At 33.2% G+C, this 21,665-nt stretch overlaps 2 protein-coding genes across 2 annotated transcripts in view; one reads left to right on the plus strand and one right to left on the minus strand.

Annotated features, from left to right (window-relative positions):
- LOC130641072 (chymotrypsinogen A-like) overlaps positions 1-21,665 on the plus strand; it is a 59,853-nt gene that overhangs the window by 8,241 nt on the left and 29,947 nt on the right. The window contains exon 2 of the mRNA XM_057447721.1: positions 3,716-3,833. The gene's annotated coding sequence lies outside the window, so the exon portion shown is untranslated. The remainder of the gene's footprint in view (positions 1-3,715; positions 3,834-21,665) is intronic.
- Positions 14,810-18,028, minus strand: LOC130641074 (uncharacterized). Its single transcript, XM_057447724.1, has 4 exons — positions 15,792-18,028; positions 15,564-15,683; positions 15,252-15,422; positions 14,810-15,158 (listed from the first exon to the last, which is right to left on the minus strand). The coding sequence occupies exons 1-4, from the start codon at positions 16,077-16,079 to the stop codon at positions 14,949-14,951; spliced, it is 789 nt and encodes a 262-aa protein (XP_057303707.1). The 5' UTR covers positions 16,080-18,028; the 3' UTR covers positions 14,810-14,948.

Genomic DNA, 21,665 nt, shown 5'->3' on the forward strand with positions numbered 1-21,665 from the left:
TTGTCTAATTTGACCTTGATTGCCTGAGAAAGAAACGTTCAACAAAGTTCCAAGTTTTTGAATATGACCTGAACTTTAAATCTTCCATAAAAATTATAATAGAGTTTTTCTGGACACTAATTTATATTTCTAAGCCATTTTCACATCGATTTTGAATTTGAGTTGTAAAAGTATGGACGGCCTTGACATAATTATTGTAGAGGGTCACTCCAAAATAATCAGTGCTAGTAGCAAAGCCACTTTATGCACATATAATCAGCAGAAGTTTAAATTGAGTAAGTCAAAATTACACCGATACTAACATTTTCAAAGTTGAAGAAGCCTACATACGCAGGTCAAATAACAGGACAAATAGCCGGTCAAATACCGTGTCAAATTCAAACGTGGAATAGTAAGAACAGGGAATATTTTCTCTGTTTTTTTTTTTAAAGCATGTTACAAGCTTTATGCGCTATTTCATCAACAACAAAAGTATTAGCAAAAGGAAGACTAGAATCTTTTTGCATCACACCCAACGAAATTGCAACTATTACTTTTATGTTGAAAGTTAATGTATATTTTGCTGAATAAACAGATTTTTCGTTCCCCTATGGACAGTTAGCATCAGTTGTAACAAACGAAAAGTTCGTCACACTGTAAATCCACAGAAGTTAAGAAATGGTTAAAACGTTTTCGGTCATTTTCGGGTACACAACATGCCAAAGTAACTTGATATAATTTTTGCTTTCATAAAAATTTGTGTTTCATCAGGCTATTTTTACTCGTCGCCACCTATAATATAACGTAGACACTGAAGAAATCTGAAACAGACAGTTACGCATGATTACACATTTATTCCGAACTTGAATTCCCGAAATGTCTCTCACGAGAAAAACTACATTAATCTTCTTCGAAGCAGTTGAAAATGAAGGACATGGTTTCTTCCACATTAATATACCCATCGAATTATCTATGTAAATTTTTGCTTGGAGAAATTTCATTGCAATATAGTATTCCCAGAAAAATATATATATCGACTATAAATATTCCATGTATTACAAGTTATGTAAAACACAATGATTCAATATGCTTACCAGGAACTTCGGGTCTAAATAGATTTTGCACGATGTGGAAACCACCCCATTCATTGTTTGTTTATTAAATCTTCTTGTACACACATAACGGAGATAAATAAACAAATAGCGTAATAACACGTGTCTTAATTTTTAAACATCATTTGTAAGAACAAGAATAGCGACAAAATTCTTTTCACACCTTTGATGTAGGTAAATGTAAAAAGGCCAATTTCGACATGAAAGAGATGGAAAATTTACATCCTTTAAATGAAGTATGCACCTAAAAGTATTCCTGTTGTTTTGTATCGTTGGGTGTTAAACCGTTAAACTCTAAACACACCAATTGTCGACACATGAAGAATAAAGTTATAATTTGCACATGACATATACTCACTTTGTGACATCACAAATGGGCCTATCTCCAGCGTTTCCGGTTTCAGTCATCAATTGAGACTCTGTAGTTTTTTAATGTCCAAAGATTTTTTCAGCGTCTAAGGTTTTTTAGATTGTAAGAACTGATCAGTTGCGTTTCTGCGGTTTTATTATCATACCACGTTCAGGACCACTAATGCTATTTAGGTACATAAAACCACGCATTGTATAAAAATTAGCCAATGCTCAAAAATTTAAATTGCGTTTTATTTTATCCTGCCATAACGATGTTTAATTGTAAACTAGACATTAATACGCTTATGTGAGTGACTATGTGAGTTCACGGTACTAAAATCACGGGTCACTTTCATGTATTGTGTCTTCAAATCGTGATTTTACGCTAAAATTTACTAAGTTAAAAAAATTGCCATACAGGGGTTTATTTGTTGTTTATTTTAAGGCCGTACAATTATTGCTGTTGGGCAATAATTGTTAAAGAAGAGGTGAATAAAAAAGTATATTGTGGCAGCCAGAAAATAGATATAAAATGAGAAAAAAATTTTCTTCAGTTTTCTGTCCCTTTTCAACAAAATATTACGAGCTTCGAACCATGAAGTTTGTTATGATGAGATGACGCCAAATTTGAATAAATATACAGACCGGAAACATTCAACAACAAATCTCTGCCTTCTTTATCTATACTGACAAAGTAAATATCAATTTGTTCAGTACGTTCAGCCATGGAGGTAAAAGTAAGGAAGGATAGATTGAGCTCTTTTGTTTCTATTGAAATCATACGTGATGTGATCAGTTGGAAATCTTCTCATATTCTCATTCTAAACACTAGCGCGTGTCAGTTTTGGTAAGTTTCATTGGCCAAATATAACATTACGTTATTGAATATCGGACGAAACAATAGTTTATTTCAACATGCCTGATATGTGTTTTGTGTATCAGGAGAATCAAAGAAATGGCAGGGGTGGATCCAGTATACGTCAGCGCCGTCACGCGACTGACATAATTCTTACTAAGAATCGTAAAGAATAATGGGGTACTGCGATCCTGCAGTCCCTGCGACCGTCGACCTTTATTTTACCGACTTTTCTCGTGTGTGACTGCGTTGATGGATACGGCAAAAAGCGACTGACATCCAAAGAATTTGCATGCAATGTTATTGGCTTGCAGGCGGAAATAAGGTATTCTGATTGGTTTACGAAAAACTGACAACTTTGACCCATATTTATGGCATTCGAAATGTGACACAGCATGTAATTTTTAATAATCATTGAATATTTTTGTAACCGATGCCGTGTAATTTGAATCTCGGACCAAACGAAAGCAATTAGGAGGGTTTTTTCGGACCAAACAAAAGCAATCAATGACTTTTCGGACCAAATAAAAGGAATCAAGAGTTTTTCAGGCCAAACGAAAGCATGAAAGACTAATAAGTAACCAGGTATGGTGACTCACGATATATGTGCTGCAATGAGATGCAATAATTTTTTGAACGTGCAAGAAAGATACGTAAAGTTATTACATTAAATCAAGTCTTTATGTCAAAAATATAATTAGAGTTGCTTAGCTATAGATATTGAAACGTATGTAGCTAACTAGCTAGCTAGAAGTTTCAATGCAGAGTGACCGAAACTTAGAGAGTTCTGCAATTGCTTTATGTTAAGAAGATAATGCTTTACTAATTTTGTTATCTTAAACACTTGTATTATATAGCTAATAAAAGCATGCACCACCTAACTTTCATATGAAAAATCCTTTTCATACTTAATTTTTAATTTTCACGAAATAGGCCCAAAGCACACGTAGATTGATAATAACTTCCTGCAGATGTTAACAGCTTACTACTAGGATATATCATCTCAGGAATTTTGGTTTTAGGTTTTAAGTCTGTGCATTTTTTAAGAAAATTAATAATTCCTAACCAATTATCTAGTCAACGTGGCAATTTTATGTGGATAGCATAAAAAAGCATATTTTTCACTAATGGTAAAAGTCCAATAACTTGTGCAAAAATTAAAGCGATGGCTTAAAACTTGATATGGTATAGTTTTAGACCATATCGATGAAAGAGAGCGCAATATACATTGACCTATCATTGTAGTTCTTAAGTTTTTTAATTTGGGCCAATTTAAGAAAGAAATTGTAAAGTACCGGATTGTTTGCAGAATAGGCAGTGACGAACCAAATTATTCTGTAGTGCTACATCCAACATGTTGTATAATACAGAAGTTACTTTCGACAATTTTCTTATTTCCTTGGATAATTATTTTTAGCTCCTAAAATCACTGGGGATTTGTTTGTACAGCTACATGTCCTAGATAAATCTTGGAGACAATACACTGGTTGACGTGCTGCAACATTTCATCATTAGGGTTTTTCCTTTGCCCTGAGGTATATATATAGTAAGAGTTCTGATTTACTTTCTCGCTAAGAAGAAAATCAAGGTAAGTCATTTATTTATTCCATCTTTATGATGACGCCACTTTGTACAATTAAACATTTAAACTGGTGTAACACAATAGAAATTGTGGGGAATGAAACTTTTTTTACTTGTACTATCAGGCTTGGTTTAGTTTGTTTTGGTAGATTAGTTGCGGTAGCATGGTTAGTACTATGAACACAGAAAAATGTTGCCACTTTTCGCCAAATACTTCAATTTCCCAGTGGTAAGAAAAATTATGCTGTGTCTCGAGACTGTTCAGACACATCAAAAACCAAAAACCAAATTTCCTATTTTCTTAACTGTGATGCAAAGTGCAAAGTTGAACCTGTATTTACATCATTAAATGCTAAAAATACTTGTGCTCAAGCTCATATTTTGTTTTGTCTGCAAGGTGTTGATGAAGGATGTGATGATAATTTTAAAGCCAACCATTTTTGTAATTCTGGTTAAAACAATTCAGCTTCCCCTAGTTAAGCCTACTTTAGCATATAGCAGACTGTCCATGTCTGTAATAGCTAACTTTACATGATTAGGCATTTCCTATGCTGACGAGCCCTGATATTGGGCGAAACAGTCTTATTATATTTGAACTTAAACTGTTGTTTTTAATTTTCATACACTTTTTTGCAACCCTTTAAAAGATGGTTTGTTATTTTCTTGTCCATTCAAAACTTTAGAGCAAAAACGTCTTTAGTAAAGCTAATAATTTGGACATTATTTAGGGCATTTATAATGCGTAGAGGCTTAACATAGCAAACGTTTCAGGGGCTGCACCCCGGACGCGTCATGGGCCCCCATGACCCCAGCTGTTCTGGGTGCAGCAAATTGCTACGTTTTTTTTGCATCGCAAAAATTGTGACTGACTTGTTAAAAATGTTGGATCCGCCCCTGAATAGAAATAGGTCTAACGAAATTTTAATATCTTTCGAATGTATTAATGAAATTAACCATTTAAAATGAAAAATAGTTATTAACTCTAACGTTTTGACTCACTCTTGACTCACAACTTTATCATGCTATATTTTAGTAATTGTTTGAGAATATTCTGCTTCATACAGAAGGTATATAACTCCTTAAAAAAGCTAGGTTTTTATAAACAACGAAGATAATTAAATTTTGTTATGACAACACACTCTTCCCCTGAGAGAGAAAACAATACAACATCTCTAGAGTACTCGTGCTTTGCCTGGAAATCACGTTTTTTTGCATGCAAACAGACGGCGTGCTAAATGATTACCTAATGGTTTTTTTTAAAATCCAGTGAAATGAACATCGCGTATGGACATCAAAGGGATGCCAAAACAATATCAATTTGAATAGAATTTTAATGCACACTAAGTGAGTTCAATCTCCTTCTCTAGTTCTACCTCCAGGTTCAGCAGTATAAAATAATAAAAATGTTCTTCACGGGTTGTTCAACTTTTCTTGCTATTTTGATCCTTAACTTTTTTGATTTATTATTTTGAGCGTATTGATCCGTGACGATCACAATAAGGGCAAATATATTCCATTGTTTTTGAATTTAATCACACGTTTGGCAAATGTGCAAAAATATTGAATTTAAATTATAAAAAATTTAGCACTCACAAAGATGTGAACAAAACTGGTATTTTTAACAGACTGTTTTGTATTTGGGGTCTAGAATGGTGTTGTTCTGCAAAATTTATCGTTTTTATGTGAAAATCATCAAATTTTTATAACCCTACTATTATTTTCAATATAAAACATTTTCAGTCTTTTGTAAGGAAGTTTTTTGTTGGCTGAAACATGTGAATTGACTCATTATAGAGCTAACAATGCCGTCGGTCTGGTTTTTAAAATTAACACTGTCATCATAAACTTTTTTCGCAGTTGTGCAGTGCGCAGGTCGCCTCTTCCTTAAAGTAATTTTGGCTTTCCTCCGGCTTACTATGTGCACGCTGTGTTTCACGGAAACAAATTGTTTTTCAACTGAACAAAGAAAACCGAAGCGAAGAAGGTTGTCTCTTTTTCAAATTAATTCTAAAAAAGGTTATTGCAAACAAGGCATTTCAATTATAATGAGGTTAGCTTAAAGCTTTCTATTTTTGTTTCCAGGGATTGAAATTGCTTCTTTTTATAAAAACTATCGCATTCGAATACGATTAATTCGAATCTAAAGGTGAAAAACTAAACTGCTGTTGCCGCGCGAGTATGACAAGTTAGTGATGTTGTCAGAAATATTTTTCCAAAAAAGAAAAACGTACAATGATATAACTTCACGAAGAGAACTGATTGAATATGTATGAGACAATACACCTTTCCCGAATGTATTTGTTTTTGATGATCCGCAGCATCATCCGTGTCAAAACTTGATGATCCATCAACTTTCATAAGGAAAGTGAATGTAATTTTCGAAATCCTCACATAAAAATTGATAATTCGTGAAATTTTCAACTTCATTGATCAAACAAACAACCTGCTACAACAGTTTTTTTAATTTTGTACTAATTAACCTTTGCTCGAATATGAGGTTTGTTAGTACAAGTCGAAAATTAAGAAGGCTTTGACCGTAACAATGATGCCACCAAAACAGCACTTTCCCATGTCGGATTATGTTGCAAATTTATACACACACCAATTTATTGATGCCGAAAATGATGTTAAAGTTAAAACATTTCAAAATTTTAAAGAACATGTAATCGGGAAACGTATTCTATACATTTTCAATTCGTTCATGGCATGAAGCAAAGTTTAGTAATCGAAGTTAAAAAGTTATTGGAATTTTATTCCGAGAAATACTTTTGCTCAGAGAACGCCGAAGAAAAGCAGCTGTGTTGTTTAGAGTATCTGGTGCAAGAATGAATATACATAGGGGTATAACAATTTATAGCCGTTTTGACTTACAGAGCTAAAATCTTCCGTTAAATATCAAGTTCCTTGTCGTATTTTAAGCATGAAAATACACTTTTTTTACAATGTACTCTGAAAAATTGGTCAAAAGTTAAAAGTACCCTAAAAATGTATCCAACTTCGATTGCTTGTTTTAAATATAAAAGCATTTGCCAATAGCTCTATGAATTGAGTTTTGTTTCTTTGTTGCGCCTTTATCACGTGTCCCATTCCTTTTATGGGTGTATCGTCTTACGACTCATCACCAATCAATATAATTGGTACAGCTAGCATGTCGACTAAAGACACAGTTTCAGAACTAAAGGCTTAATTTGATGCAAAACTTTTTACTTTCAAAAGAGACATTGTAGCTAAAGTAACCTCAAAGAAGATAAATAGAGAGCATGAATTTAAATATAACTCGAATAAGAAGCAGTTTGAATTCAACTAATAATTAAGAGAAAACCTTGAGGAAATTATAATGTTAGTTCAAAATGGTTCAAAAAAATGATCTGCAAAGAAAATTCGAACCGCTATAGATGACATCAAAGGCAGAAACAAGGCCATACGCATCGCTGAAAAGTCACCAAGTGAATGGGGCAGAGTTGCGGAATGCAAATCAGATAGTATAGCGAGTGATTCTGCGGACGAAAAAGAAATCAGAGCAACTAAGAAGACAGCCTTGGCAAGACAACAAAAACGGAGAAAGATTGTTCCATCATCTACAATAACACGTAAAGGCCAGCACACCAATTCACCTCTGGGATGCCTAGCTTCAGAATTACAATGCCTAGAGAAACAGCAAAACTGACAGACACCTGCTTTCAGTATGGTCACCGTGGACACTGAAAGAGATTCCACAAAGCCCTCAAACAACAGAAATAATTAAATATAAGTTACCTGATTTTGATTTTAACTTGGAGATTTTAGGAACCAAAAAAGGTTTTTATTAACTCTGAATTAGATTCGGACTTTGTTAAGGAAAGACTGAAAAAATGTTGGCTGGTATGGGAACAGTTAAAGGCTAATACATTTATTGTTAATACGTTGAAAGAAGGATACAAAAAACCTTTGCTTAAAACACCAGAATCAAAACATTTCAAAAATAACCACTCTGCTTATGAACAAATATTCAGACCCTGGACAATTCGTATTTAACATATGTGTACAATCAGTAACAGTATCAACAAAGATAAAGAAAGATTCTCTTCGAAATAAATTAAAAGCAGCTGTAATAATTATGAATGAAGGTTCGCCCTCCAGATTCTTTGGGGTCATAAGTTTAAGTACAGTTCAAGAATGGCATAATCTCAGTAAAAGAGATAATCTTGTATCAATACCACTTTCTAGTAATCATGATAAAGTTGAAGCTGGTATTAGACCTCAGTATGCATCATATAATTACAATGATATCAGTGATTTCTCACTTAAATCTTAAACCTCATTGGGTGAAGAAGTAGTCCTGGAAAGCACTAATAACTTTAAACTAGAAATTCTCCTAAATATTGAAGTTAACAATGCAGCGAACTATCACTGATGGCATATATAAACCATTTAAGATAAATTATGAGTTAAGACAATACACTAACAACCTCAACGATGCCATTAAATCAGAAATAACAATGAAGGATCAAATGATACGCAAGCTAGAATCATACATAGCAAATAGTAATTCATTATCTCGGTAAAAAAAAATAAAAAATCATAGAGTTATTAAATCAAGGCAGAATGTAAACCATATAACCATATGAAAAGTGAATATGAAACATATGTAAATGAAATAAAACACATTATGAAAATGAAATGTTGCATTAAGCTAATAATTTAAAAGAACATTATAACGGTATATTATCTATGTCACCGTATATGAGCTATGTCAAAACCCGTAAGAAACAGTCGTGAATAGAGTTTTAGATGATTAATAAATAATAATGCATAATGAAAAATAAATAATGAATAATAAATTACTGCGGTTAGCTTCCTTTGTGTATTATGTAACTGATCTCAACATGGATGCAGCTACGATACCAGACAAAGTGAGACGCCTAGTCACACTCTAGGTAAAATAAATAAAGAATTATGCGCTACTTCTATTGATGCTCCTTCATTTGTGCAACAACTCTATAGAAAGCTTAACGCCTTAGAATGTGTAGTTGAAAAGGAACAGGTGTCACAGTCATTGGTAGCACAATATTTTCCGGGTTTTGGTGATGTTCAATATCAAGGAGATGCAGAGAAAGTTAAAATAAGATATTTTACGAATATTGACACTCAATATAAAATTTAAGATGAATTAACTTTTGATATCAATATACCAGATTGTCATTTTTATAAACCAAGTGAAGTGAAGCTTGTTTTTACCAGTGAAATTTACTGATTGCAATAATGCCGCATTACCTGACCGAAAAATTGCTTTATATGCTGCTCATTGTTTTACGGAATTAGATACATGAGTCTTTAATGAAAGTACCTTAGTATCTGCTCCATCAACACTAACCACACCAGATTATTTTTAATATGCTTTACGTGAAATTCTATATAAAGCTCTTAAACAACTTCAAAACACTTAAAGAAAGTGGTGAGAATGATGATAACATAAAAAAACGTATCAAGCAATTTCATGAAACGACAAAAAGCCGAGAAAAATTATAGATTACTCTTCTGTTACTACAATGATTTTTGGACAAATCATGAACCGATTGATAATAAACAAACAATCACATTAGAAAAAGATATGACAAAGGTATATGAATAAAACAAAACATATGATGACACAGCTGGTAAAATTAAAATCACAAGAAACCCAAAATTACACATAATACTGTATAAAAAAGTGAATTTTTCAATACAACATGGGACAGAATGTTCGCAGTTAATAGTCAATATTGTTTCGAATAATTGAAGAAAAATCAAAACGAATGGAAAACCTTTGCATACTTAAGTGGGATGTGGGACATAACACACCCAAATAGAATACTAAATTCTGTTTTTTTTCGATGTGTAATTTGTAGTATATTTTGTTTAATTCATCCTTTGGTAAAGGATTTTCCTAGAATGTCTTGCAAAAGTGGCGCTTTCCCTGAAATTAGCATGGTTTCTTTTACCTTAGTAGTACATATATCATTTTTCAATGATGTATTCTAAAATTTTCCGTGTAATTATTACTTGTTGATAGAGCAGAGACGACGTACAATTAGATGAAGGGTGATAAATATCCTGTTTTTTGTAAACATTTTGAAAATGAAAAAGCACCAACTTTAGGATGGAAACCAGGTTATTAAATGTTTATTTATTTCAAGCTTTTGTGAACATAAAACGGAACTAAGTAAACAAAAGCCATATAGCAAATTGTGACGTAATGAATTGTGCGGAGACCTTTTTTGCAATTCTTTTTGCGTTGTGATTGTTTCTATGGTGAAAAAGGTATGTTCTTGTCACATTTTGCACTGTATTAATCTTGCTTAGTGTAGGAACTCGTATTTTTCTCTATATTAGTAGCCCTTGCTTCTCTGCCGTCCAAAATCAAATCATGCGACACCACGCACGTAATTTTAAAGCTACACGTTACAAAGCGATACAGTTTGCTTTAAAACAGGCGAACTTCTGCGACCAATTTACAAGTCTAGTCCCGTAAAGATTTTAGTTGAGAGTACTTTAAGTTCTTTGCTGTATTGTATTTTTAGTTGCAATATTAAATATGTTATGAAACATGTTATATAATTTTGAATAGGTTGTCATTTCGGAGAAACGGTTTTTTTATATATATATTTATATAACGTTCTGATTTTGGTGTAAAAAAAATTGCAGTGTCTATTCCCAAACTTTTACTATTAATTAAAATTTGGAATCTCACGGGTCAACTATAGCAATTCTATAGGGATTTATAAGAATCGCTAAATTTTATCGACATTTATTTGGAATCAGTTCTTGTGATTTCTACTTTTACTTCCATTTATCTCGAGTAAGGTGATATATTGGTGTTTGCTCTAGACATTTGTTGACTCAGTGAAATCTGTACATTTCAATATATAATATGTCTTTTAAGGAAAGAAACATTCAATTTAAAATATAAAATCATAAGAGTGATTTAATTGGAAGTTTTCTGGACTATCCGTAATACAGACTTACAACTTTAAAGTAAAAACAATCATGACGTTTTAATTACTATGTCATAAAAGTCATCAATTGCGAGATATTCTCTTGTTTCTTGTTTGTTTTAAGATTTCATTATTGCTCTGGCTCTCCTCTGATGTTTCCAACACTACGCTTTTCTTTTTCTGAGGTCGTTTCAGGATTCCACTCTCGCCCTCCTCTGGTGTTTCACTTCTGCACAAAGAATTTTAGCCCTTTTCACCGCATTTCATCAGATCAGTATTTTGACAGGAGGAGATTGTTTTAGATTTTACAGTGCAGCGACTTGTACAATGATATAAAGCCTGCACACAGGCCGCAAAATAGCTCAACCCGTTGTTCAGACCGAACAGTAAAAATACTGTAATTATAGGTTAGAGAACATTATCGGTTAGACTAAATTATTAATCGGACAATATTATACTAAGACAAAAAAATATTCAGATGTTATTTTAAATACATCTTTAAGTTTAGTCATATTCATTTTGCGAAACCCATTCCCTATTCAACCACACAAGTATTCTCTGATGGAATTATTTCTACAATTTTACTTCTGAGGTGGAGTGGGTATATGAAATGTAGATACCTTTAAGTATTTTTATTATCGACATATGTTGAAGTAAAAGTAACAACCCCAAGAACTGATTTGTTATTTTAGATGGCCTAAAAAAGGTTTTAGGTATTTAAGACATTAAAAAGCCACCTCTAGGGATGTCGATATTACAATTCATTCTTAAATGAAGTTAAACTTTTCCTTCATCGATCTTTATTAAGGCGTAGATAGCTAGAGGATTTCTTGTCACAACAAAACATCAACAGAGAAAATTCAAATTAATATTTTTTTTTATTGTTTTGAATTTTCTTTTGATGTTCGTTGATATTCCCTATGTTACATTTTATGACCTAGGGAGATTCAAGTCTTTATCGCGCCTATTTGTAAAAGTTAGAAGCCATTAAGAAGATGGGAAAGTCTGTATAACTTTTTTTTGTAACCACTAAGTCTTGTAGTAGAACCCCTTGCTAGGTACTAAAAATAAAACAAGATTAACAAAACATGTTTCCTGTCAGAAAGTTTGTTGTTAATTTCATCTAAACGTCGGGACCAATCAAATTTAATAGAGGTGGGGATGGAAAGCAGAATTTACCACTGCCGTCTCAAATTTACTTTTGTATGCTTTAAACTTACTACCAGAGTGAGCCATTCTCTTTGGACCTTTAACAAATTCTACCAAAATATGCTAATCTGTACGAATTAATATACTTTTTTAACACATTCAGTGAAAGTGATAACGCCATAACTCTAAATATGATGGAACTTTATTGAAATTATATACAACTAACGTGGTCTGTAGTATTCTTGGTGAAGCTAATCCCCTACCAATTGTTACGTACCGTTACTATTTGCGGCAAATTTTCGTTACTAATTTCAAAACATGCGACATAGCTCACTAACTTATTTCTGACGCTGTTATAGTAAGGAGGCACGTTAGTTTTATTTCCTTAATTAGTTGAGTTGACACCGACAATGGTTAAATTGATGTGTGGAAGAGATCTCACAATTAAAAATAACATTACACAAATCAAATATATACACGATGAGATCATAGAAAAGATAATCTTCTTTATAGGTAAGTCCAATCACAGAAATGATAAGATGAAAACATTGTAGTATAAACACTTTTCTCGCTTTGCCACCATGTTTACTTTGAAAACTTTGAACCCGAAGCGGGTCATGCTTGTTTAAAAGGTGGTTCTGGTTATATTAAAGTATTTTGTTAACCCAAAGTCCTTTTACCAAAAAAAATGTTAATTCATGACAGTTATTTCTATTTTACTTTCAAAAACCTGTGAGTCATTCCCACGCTTCACGCAAACTCATATGTTTTGGAAAAGGTTTTTAGAAGGTAAAATATCGTTTCTTAAGAGGTTAAAAATCGTTCAATTTACGACTCCAAAATACATAAAAAGGTATTGAATTATTGATACGTGTCGATTAAATTAGTGGGGGGAAGGGGGGGGGGGACATTTTACTTTGACATAATAACATCTATTGTTTAAAGATATAATCTTGCAAGTCACTATTAGTGCTAAATCTTGATATGATAAAACTCTGATTGATATGAAAATTGATATATATCATTATTATTTATCACGGATTTTGCTTTTTCAAAAAAAAAAGATGTTTGTTTCAATGTATTTTGTATATTTTAAACGTTTTAGTTCTAAACGTAATTTTTTAGAAAATGCTGTGCATTAAAGAAATAAGAATAAAGGTAGTTAAAATAACATTATACATGACACAGAACATTTTAAAGTTAAATTTCGAAATTGTTTTATTGTCTTCGACTTCCGTCTTCAGTCGGACGTATTGTCGTTTTTGTTTACGGAATGTGAGTAATAAACAGGTATATCCAGAGAATGTGATGTATAGTACCAAAATAGCAGTATAACAATTACTGAAGGATTATGTAACCAGATAGCCTTGAAAAACGATTGATTGCTTTCATTTTGTAGAATTCTACAAATTGAAATAAGCAGCTTAATCTAAATTTCCCGCAGGTAACTTCTCACAAATTTACTTCTATGTTACATTGTTGTTTGTAGCCTTTCATAGCATGTTACTGATTGCATCGGGAAGAAGCTGATGTTTCAAACAGTTATTTTAAAAATGAAACATTTTGATATTGAGGAAGGGCTTTTAGTTAAAAAGTAGATACCAACCAAAAATAAACAATAAAAAAGAGTGTACAACTTTTCATATAGATTGATTTTATTTTTCAAAGCCTTTGTTTTCTTAGCTGTTTATGCATTTCAAAATTTAAAGCACATATGCATTTGGAATCATCTGGATAGCAATTATTTGCGAAACAAAGAAATATACTACTAGCATCAGTAAATTAACCACGATAAAATCAGATCAAAAAAAGAGTGTAATACCTGTGTCAATTATCTGCAAATCATCGCTATTTTGTACGTTGGTAAACATATTTACAGCGAATGAGATAGTTAAAAATAACAGCTGTTAGTTCTTCTTTTTTTGCTTTAATTAATAATAAAGTTCCTGACAAATTTTATTGAATTACTAAAGAAAGAAATAAAAACTGTTTCAGCAAGTAGATAATATATTTTGAAATAGCTATAGTGGGTTAGCTATGATATTAAATAGGGGAAAGATATAGATAGACACTGTAAAATTAATTAAGATCTCACAACACTGACTAAAAAGTTGATTAAAATAGCAGAAACTCTTTCAATGTTTAATAAAAAGACAGCTAACACAACTTTTATGCAACAAAATCAGTAAGAATAAACGCAAAAGTTAAATCAGTTGTTAAGACGTAAAACAACTCAAGTATGCAACAGTCTTGGAATAATTTTCTTTTATCGAATTGAAAATACTTTGCATTGACATTACTATCTTCTTTGATTATCTCTACGCGTCATCTTTAAAAGGTGGTATAATATTATGACTTAATGTGTTTTTCTTAACAATGTCCATGAAATGTACTCACGTCTTTACTTATAATTACTAGCACCGTATTGCTTTGAATAAATAGAAAAAATAATTTTTGAAGTGGAGTCTATTCACAGGTGTTTAAAATAGAAGGCATATAATAAACTTTTTAGCTATGGATTAACGGAAAGAACCCAATGAGTACGACCAAACATTTCATTGGTCTTTAACAGGATGTTCTTATTGGACATATACCTAGAAGTATCATTTCATCAACGACGATGTAGGCAAAAAGAGAGCAGTTACTACGGGAAAATGGCAACGGGATGTTAGACTTGTAGTATCGGCAATATTGATTTTCCTTACACTGACAATATAGAGAATAAACTTGCAAGGCGAAAAGACAAAATCTCCATTTTATTGTGACGTTTTCATTTTAGTGACAGTTAAATCAGACAGGGAAATACATGCGATGCTGTGTGTAAGAAATATCTTTAAATTACAGTATAAGCGAAGTAAAAATATAAATATATCTTCTATAATTTAATCTGTACAATATATTACCTATATGTTTTATAATTTATTATATGTAATAAATATAGTCATCATCTTAAACATAAATATCCTACTACATGCATTGGCGTCTTTCCCAAAAGTCATATCTCATTGTACCCATAATGGTTACGATTTGATTGTATACAACAAATGCACGCTTTGCATGTTGACGTGGCTCCTTTCCTCTTGCTTTAACCAAAGCATTGTCGTTGTAACCGCGAAATATCTTCGGAAACTTTGGAATTGCTGTGGATTTAATTTTATAGCATCTTGTTAGCATGTTCTATAAACATTGATGAACTTTTAGAGAACATAGATCAAAAATAAAAACCAATGAGTTCTAAAGCGACACAAAATGATAAGAAAAAATATATACCAATCTGACTTCTTCCATGGCTTTTGTTAGGGCCAAAAGACCAACAGCAATTTGTGAATTAAAATCGTGATATTTTTTGTTTCCATTTGCCATTTCGTAATCTTTAATCTGATTTAAGCTCGGAATACTTTGTTTAATTAGCTGCAGGTAGTCCCCTAATGCTTTTGGATTCTAAAAATGCAATAACCTTTGATAACTAAGGTTGAATTCTTACAATCTATGACTAGGACACAACAGAACCAAAAATCAAGAAAGCGTTAGTTGATTTAACGTAAAAGTCTGTTTGAAATGTAAATACGAATTAATACTCACTTTCTTTCGACAATCACTAATACCAGCAAATACTCTTGCATTAAGAAACGAAAACGTATCTTCTTGGTACGTTCCTTCACAGTGTTTCATATGTGTGTTATTTGCTGATGCTTTTATCCCCTAAATTATTTTAAGCAATTTTCTTACACCTTCACATTTTTCTTGGTTGCACAGTTCTTCACAAGAAACACAGTTTAAAACGTTTTAAATAGGCCAATATAATCTTACGTAATAGCACTCCATGTCCTCAATATATTTTGTTAGGACGTCATTTCCAGTCAATCTGTTGGTTAAATTGAAGAGTTGAGTTTGAGCTTCAAGACATGGAGCAGATGCGGCTCTTCTTTTTCTGCCCAATGAGTTTATGCCATTTCCTGTGTTTGTTGGATATTTGGGTGCTTCATAAGCTTCCTTTGTAAGCAGGAATGTAGTTACTCCAGTAATCACTGCCATTGCGACACAAATGGACGATGCCAACACGTAAACTAAATACAAAGCAAGGTATAAGTCGTACATATTTTAATCTCGTTATTGAAACATTTTTTTGATCTTATGCTAAATTTTTACCTTTCACGTCCTTCATATTTGTAGATTGTAATAAAAAAGTAAAAGATTTAAATCTTAACTCTTGTTCAGTTTGCAGCAAATTCCGAATGTCCGGGCTTATGCCTTGGGCGGTTATTTAAAGGCAAGAGAAGAGGGAAAATCTGAGACCAAAACAAATTTTTGTTACATCCTTTAGTAGCGTTTCAGCAAGAGAAATTACCTTGTTGCTGAAAGCAATTGCCCTCTATCGGGCGTAAATGATAACACATTTTGTCAATAAGTGAGAAGATGACATAAATTATCATAATTAAAGTAAAGCCAATAAGATCGACATCACATGATAAAGTTTTGTTTCTTGCAGTTACTGTCATCGACAAAAGTGTATGTGTCTATTTTCTAATAATTATAATTTAAGTAACATCATTGTTCTTCCTATTTTAAACAATAATGTACAAAACATTTATTTATATATTCTAAGAAAATAAAGTTTTAATGTAATAATGTTTTAAAAGCGAAACTATTTATTTGTGAACAGTTCCCAAAATAAATTATTTACATTTTGTCAGAAACTTCGTTTCTTTTTTGCAAACATGCTAACCTAATCAGACTTGATGAGATAGCACATCTTCTGGGGAAAAGTAACTATATTAGCTAACTCAGCCTAATAAAGAAGGTAGACTTGGAATATGTTAAAAGCTAATAGGCTGTTGCTCACAAACTTCACAATGATCAATTTAACGTCCGCATCTGAGTAAAAGAAATATTCTCGAAAAAACGCTCATGTTTAAACCCGGTTAATGTTAATAAACGCCCTTCCAAATAATCGGTCATACTCGAATAAACGTCTAAAGTGGGATTACGCGTGTGGGCGTTTCATTGACAAAGCTAAATTATTGGGTCTAAACACACTAGAAGTTTTTTAACGTTTTTGGGCTCTTACACGCATTCCGTTGTGTGTTAATTCTAAACACTGAGTTCTTCCACAACAACTTCCGTATATAACTACAATTCTTACACTTCTGCGATGTTTCGCATAAAAACGCAGATTCTAAGAATTAATATTTGAGATGATTAACAAAAGAGCAATTTATGCGGTAAACATATCAATTTCAGAACAGGGTTTAATTTGTTGCTTTCTTGTACAGGTTACATACTCCTTAGATGTATTTAGCTACCTTTTTTAACTGGTACTAATGAGCCGTATATGCAATAAATAACTTCAAAAAGACTTTATCGCGCCTAATTTGACCTTGATTGGCTGAAAAAGAAACTTTCAACAAAGTCCCAATGGCCTGAACTGTAAAACTTCCATACAAGTTATAATAGAGTTGTTCTGGACACTAATTTATATTTCTAAGCCATTTTCACACCGTTTTTGAATTTGGGTTGTAAAAGTATGGACGACCTTGACATAATTTTTAAAGAGGGTCACTCCAAAATAATCAGTGCTAGTAGATTTGGGATAACGAATGTTGCAAAGCCAGTTTATGCACATATAATCAGCGAAAGTTTAAGTTGAGAAAGTCAAAATTTCACCTATACTAACATTTTTATATTTCTAGAAGCCTACATAGGCAGGTCAAATAACAGGACAAATTGCCGGTCATATACCGTGTCAAATTCCAACGTGGAATAGTAAGAACAGGGAATATTTTCTCTGTTTGTTTTTTTAAAGCATGTTACAAGCTTTAAGCGCTATTTCATCAACAACAAAATATAAGCTAAAGGAAGACTAGAATTTTTTTGCACCACACCCAACGAAATTGCAACTATTACTTTTATGTTGAAAGTTAATGTACATTTTGCTGAATAAACAGATTTTTCGTTCTCCTCTCAACAGTTAACATCAGTTGTAACAAACGAAAAATTCGTCACACTGTAAATCCACAAAAGTTAAGAAATGGTTAAAACATTTTCGGTCATTTTCGGGTACAGAACATGCCAAAGTAATTTGATATAATTTTTGCTTTCATAAAAATTTGTGTTTCATCAGGCTATATTTACTCGTCGGCACCTAAAATATAACGTAGAAACTGAAGAAATCTGAAACTGACAGTTATGCATGATTACACATTTTTTCAGAACTTGAATTCCCGAAATGTCTCTCACGAGAAAAACTACATTAATCTTCTTCGAAGCAGTTGAAAATGAAGGACATGGTTTCTCCTACATTTTTATACACACCGAATTATCTATGGAAATATTTGCTTGGCGAAATTTCATTGCAATATAGTATTCCCAGAAAAATATATATATCGACTATAAATATTCCATGTATTACAAGCTATGAAAAACACAATAATTCATTATACTTACCAGGAACTTTGGATCTAAATAGATCTAGCACGTTGGGGAAACCACCCCATTGGTTGTTTGTTTATTTAATTTTCTTGTACACACATAACGGAGATAAATAAACAAATAACGTAATAGCACGTGTCATAACTTTTAAACATTATTTGTGAAAACAGGAATAGCGACATAATTCTTTTCACACCTTTGATGTAGGTAAATGTAAAAACGCCAATTTTGACATGAAAGAGATGGGAAATTTATATAGTTTAAATGAAATATGCACCTAAAAGTATTCCTGTTGTTTTGTATCGTTGGGTGTTAAACCGTTAAACTCCGAACACAACTATTGTTGACACAGGCAGAATAAAGTTATAATTTGCACACACTTTGTGATATCTAAATTGAGGCCTTTTTCCAGCGTTTTCCTGTTTCATTCATCGTTTAAAACTTGTAGCTGTTTAATGACCATAGATTCTCGTGGATATTTTGATTTTTTCAAAACGTTTTTCAGCGTCTAAGGTTATTTAGATTGTAAGAACTGCTGAGTTGCGTTTCTGCGGTTTTATTATCATACCACGTTTAGGACCACTAATGCTATTTAGGTACATAAAATCACGCATTGTATAAAAATTAGTTATTGCTCAATAATTTAAATTGCTTTTTATTTTATCCTGCCATAACGATGTTTAAAGGTAAAGTAGATATTAATACGCTTCTGTGAGTGCTTATGTGAGTTCACGGTACTAAAATCACGGGTCACTTTCATGTATTGTGTCTTCAAATCGTGACTTTACGCTAAAAGTTAAAAAAAATTGCCATACTGGGGTTTATTTGTTGTTTATTATAAAGCCGTACGGGGTATTTATTGTTAAAGGAGAGGCGCACAGAAAGTATTTTGTGGCAGCCAGAAAAAAAAATATAAAGTTAGAGAAAATTTATTTTTCAGTTTTTAGTTCCTTTCAAGCAAAATATTACGAGCTTCGAACGATAAAGTTTGTTATGATGAGATGGCGCCACATTTGAATAAATATGCAGACCAGAAACATTCAACAACAAATCTATTCTTTCTTTATCTTTGCTGACAAAATAAATATCAATTTGTTCAGTACGTTCAGCCATGGAGGTGAAAGTTAAGAAGGATAGATTGAACTCTTTTGTTTCTATTGAAATCATCCGTGATGCCATCAGTTGCAAATCTTCTCGTGTTGTCATTTTAAATTCTAGCGCGTGTCAGTTTTGGTAACTTTCATTGGGCAAGAAAACAATCAAATGTTAAAAGCCATAACGTTACGTAATTGATTAGCGGACCAAACAATAGTTCATTTCAAAATGGCTAATATGTGTTTTGTGTATCAGCAGAATCAAAGAAATGGAAATAGGTCTAACTAAAATTTTAATATTTTTCGAATCCATTAATAAAATTACATCGTTTAAGAAGACAAATAACTATAACTTAACGTTTTGACTCACTCTTGACTCACAAATTTATCATGCTAAGTTTTAGTAAACCTTTGAATCTAGTATAGGGGGTCATGATGTACACACTTTGTCAAAAAACTCGGTCAAACCCTCCTAAAAAATATCATACAAAATTTCACTTCTGACATCACAACTTTTCGTCACGCTTTATTGCAGAACATCCCGCTGATCATCAGCAAAAATCCACTGATCATCAATGCATGTGCAGTAAAGCTTAGTGCTATCATACGCAAGTGGAGTAAATCCCCCATCGTGCGGTGCTTAGTCGTGGAATTCAAACGTAAGTCCCTAACAAATGAGCAAGTGGGGTAGAGGGAAATTCCCAGCTTGCTCCACAAAAAATTGAGCAAATGCCAGAGCACACATTTTTCAAAAAACCGAGTATATAACAAAGATGAGTTGGTTTAAGAATGCCATCAGCAAACTGTATAGCACCGTGTCGGCACCAATGGCAGCAACTCGCGACGCCTTTGCCGACCGACTACAGAGTGTGCGGGAAACTGTTTCCTTCTACTACAACAAGGCAAGGGAACAAATTTCGGGAGGGACAACGCTTAATGACGAGATTGAACAGGAGGCAAGGGAGGATCACGCGGAGGATATTGAATATCAGGGTATTGAAGACGATATCCAGATGCTGGAGGATGGAAATAAGATCAAAACATGGTGGTTCAACAAGCATTTAAATCAATCCCTGAAGGACGCCATTGTGCTAAATATTACGTCACATATAGAAATGCGCGTTAAGGTTGTGTATCGTTTTGGTTGTGAAATTTACAAGGGTGGAGGTGGCGTGTCTATTTACGGCAAAACTATGGGCTCCAGGTCGTCGTCAAGTATAGCCGAAATCGAAGGGTTCATTGAAGAATGCAAAATAAAGCGTCTCGATCTGGAAGATTATGAGTTATGAGACAAAGGCTTATTTACCACCTGTTAGGACCACCGAGACCCCGGAGGCATGTGAGGGAAAAAATTTTTTTGATCACGTACAAATGAAGGTGATAAGCACGCGTGAATTCCTCTTGGGATGCAGCCCTCTCCCAGATTGGTTGCAAAAAAGTTGTATTTACGCCATGGATGCTGAAGATGCCAGAACGGACAACTTATGCTTCTGAAGATGTCTTGCGGTAAAGAAGAGGGCAGACGTAGTACAGGGAACAGAACGACTAACAAAAACAGACCTCGCCCTAACCCGAGATTACTACGAAAACCCTAGCTCAAGCGTAAGGACATGTGACCCACAAGTCTGGTCGATTTGGAGGGCGATTCCAAAAAATTCAAGGTCAACATCAGAGTCTTTGAACCCAAGAAAAACTCCGAGAGGGCACCATTCTGGCTTGTCTATGGTCAAAAGCGATACAAAAGAGGTTTAGATAGCATCAATCTTGGTATGCTGGACGGGCACTGTTTCTATATCAAGGATTTAGATGTGCTGGCCCAACAGAAATGAGAATGTAAGGTATGCAAAAAACTTTTTACCAAAAGCAACCACCTCACGCGGCATAAGATGAACGAATGCGAGGATGTCAAGACGACGATTATGTGCAAGGGGGGGAGGTCAAACGTATGCCGAGCAGTGGCGAAAAGGTCTTTTACGATGAGGGGTATAGCTACGATGCCCCAAAATGAATGGGATACATGTCAAAGCAAATCGGAAGACATATTCATCATGCCCTATGTGGTCATGGTGGTGAACGTGTTTTCGTAATGGCAAAAAGGAATCTAAGGTTGATGGCTATGAATCTATTTCAAAGACTGTATACGAGTACAATGGTTGTAAGT

This window comes from Hydractinia symbiolongicarpus, chromosome 4 (genome assembly GCF_029227915.1).
Source record: "Hydractinia symbiolongicarpus strain clone_291-10 chromosome 4, HSymV2.1, whole genome shotgun sequence".
Taxonomy (NCBI): Eukaryota; Metazoa; Cnidaria; class Hydrozoa; order Anthoathecata; family Hydractiniidae; genus Hydractinia; species Hydractinia symbiolongicarpus.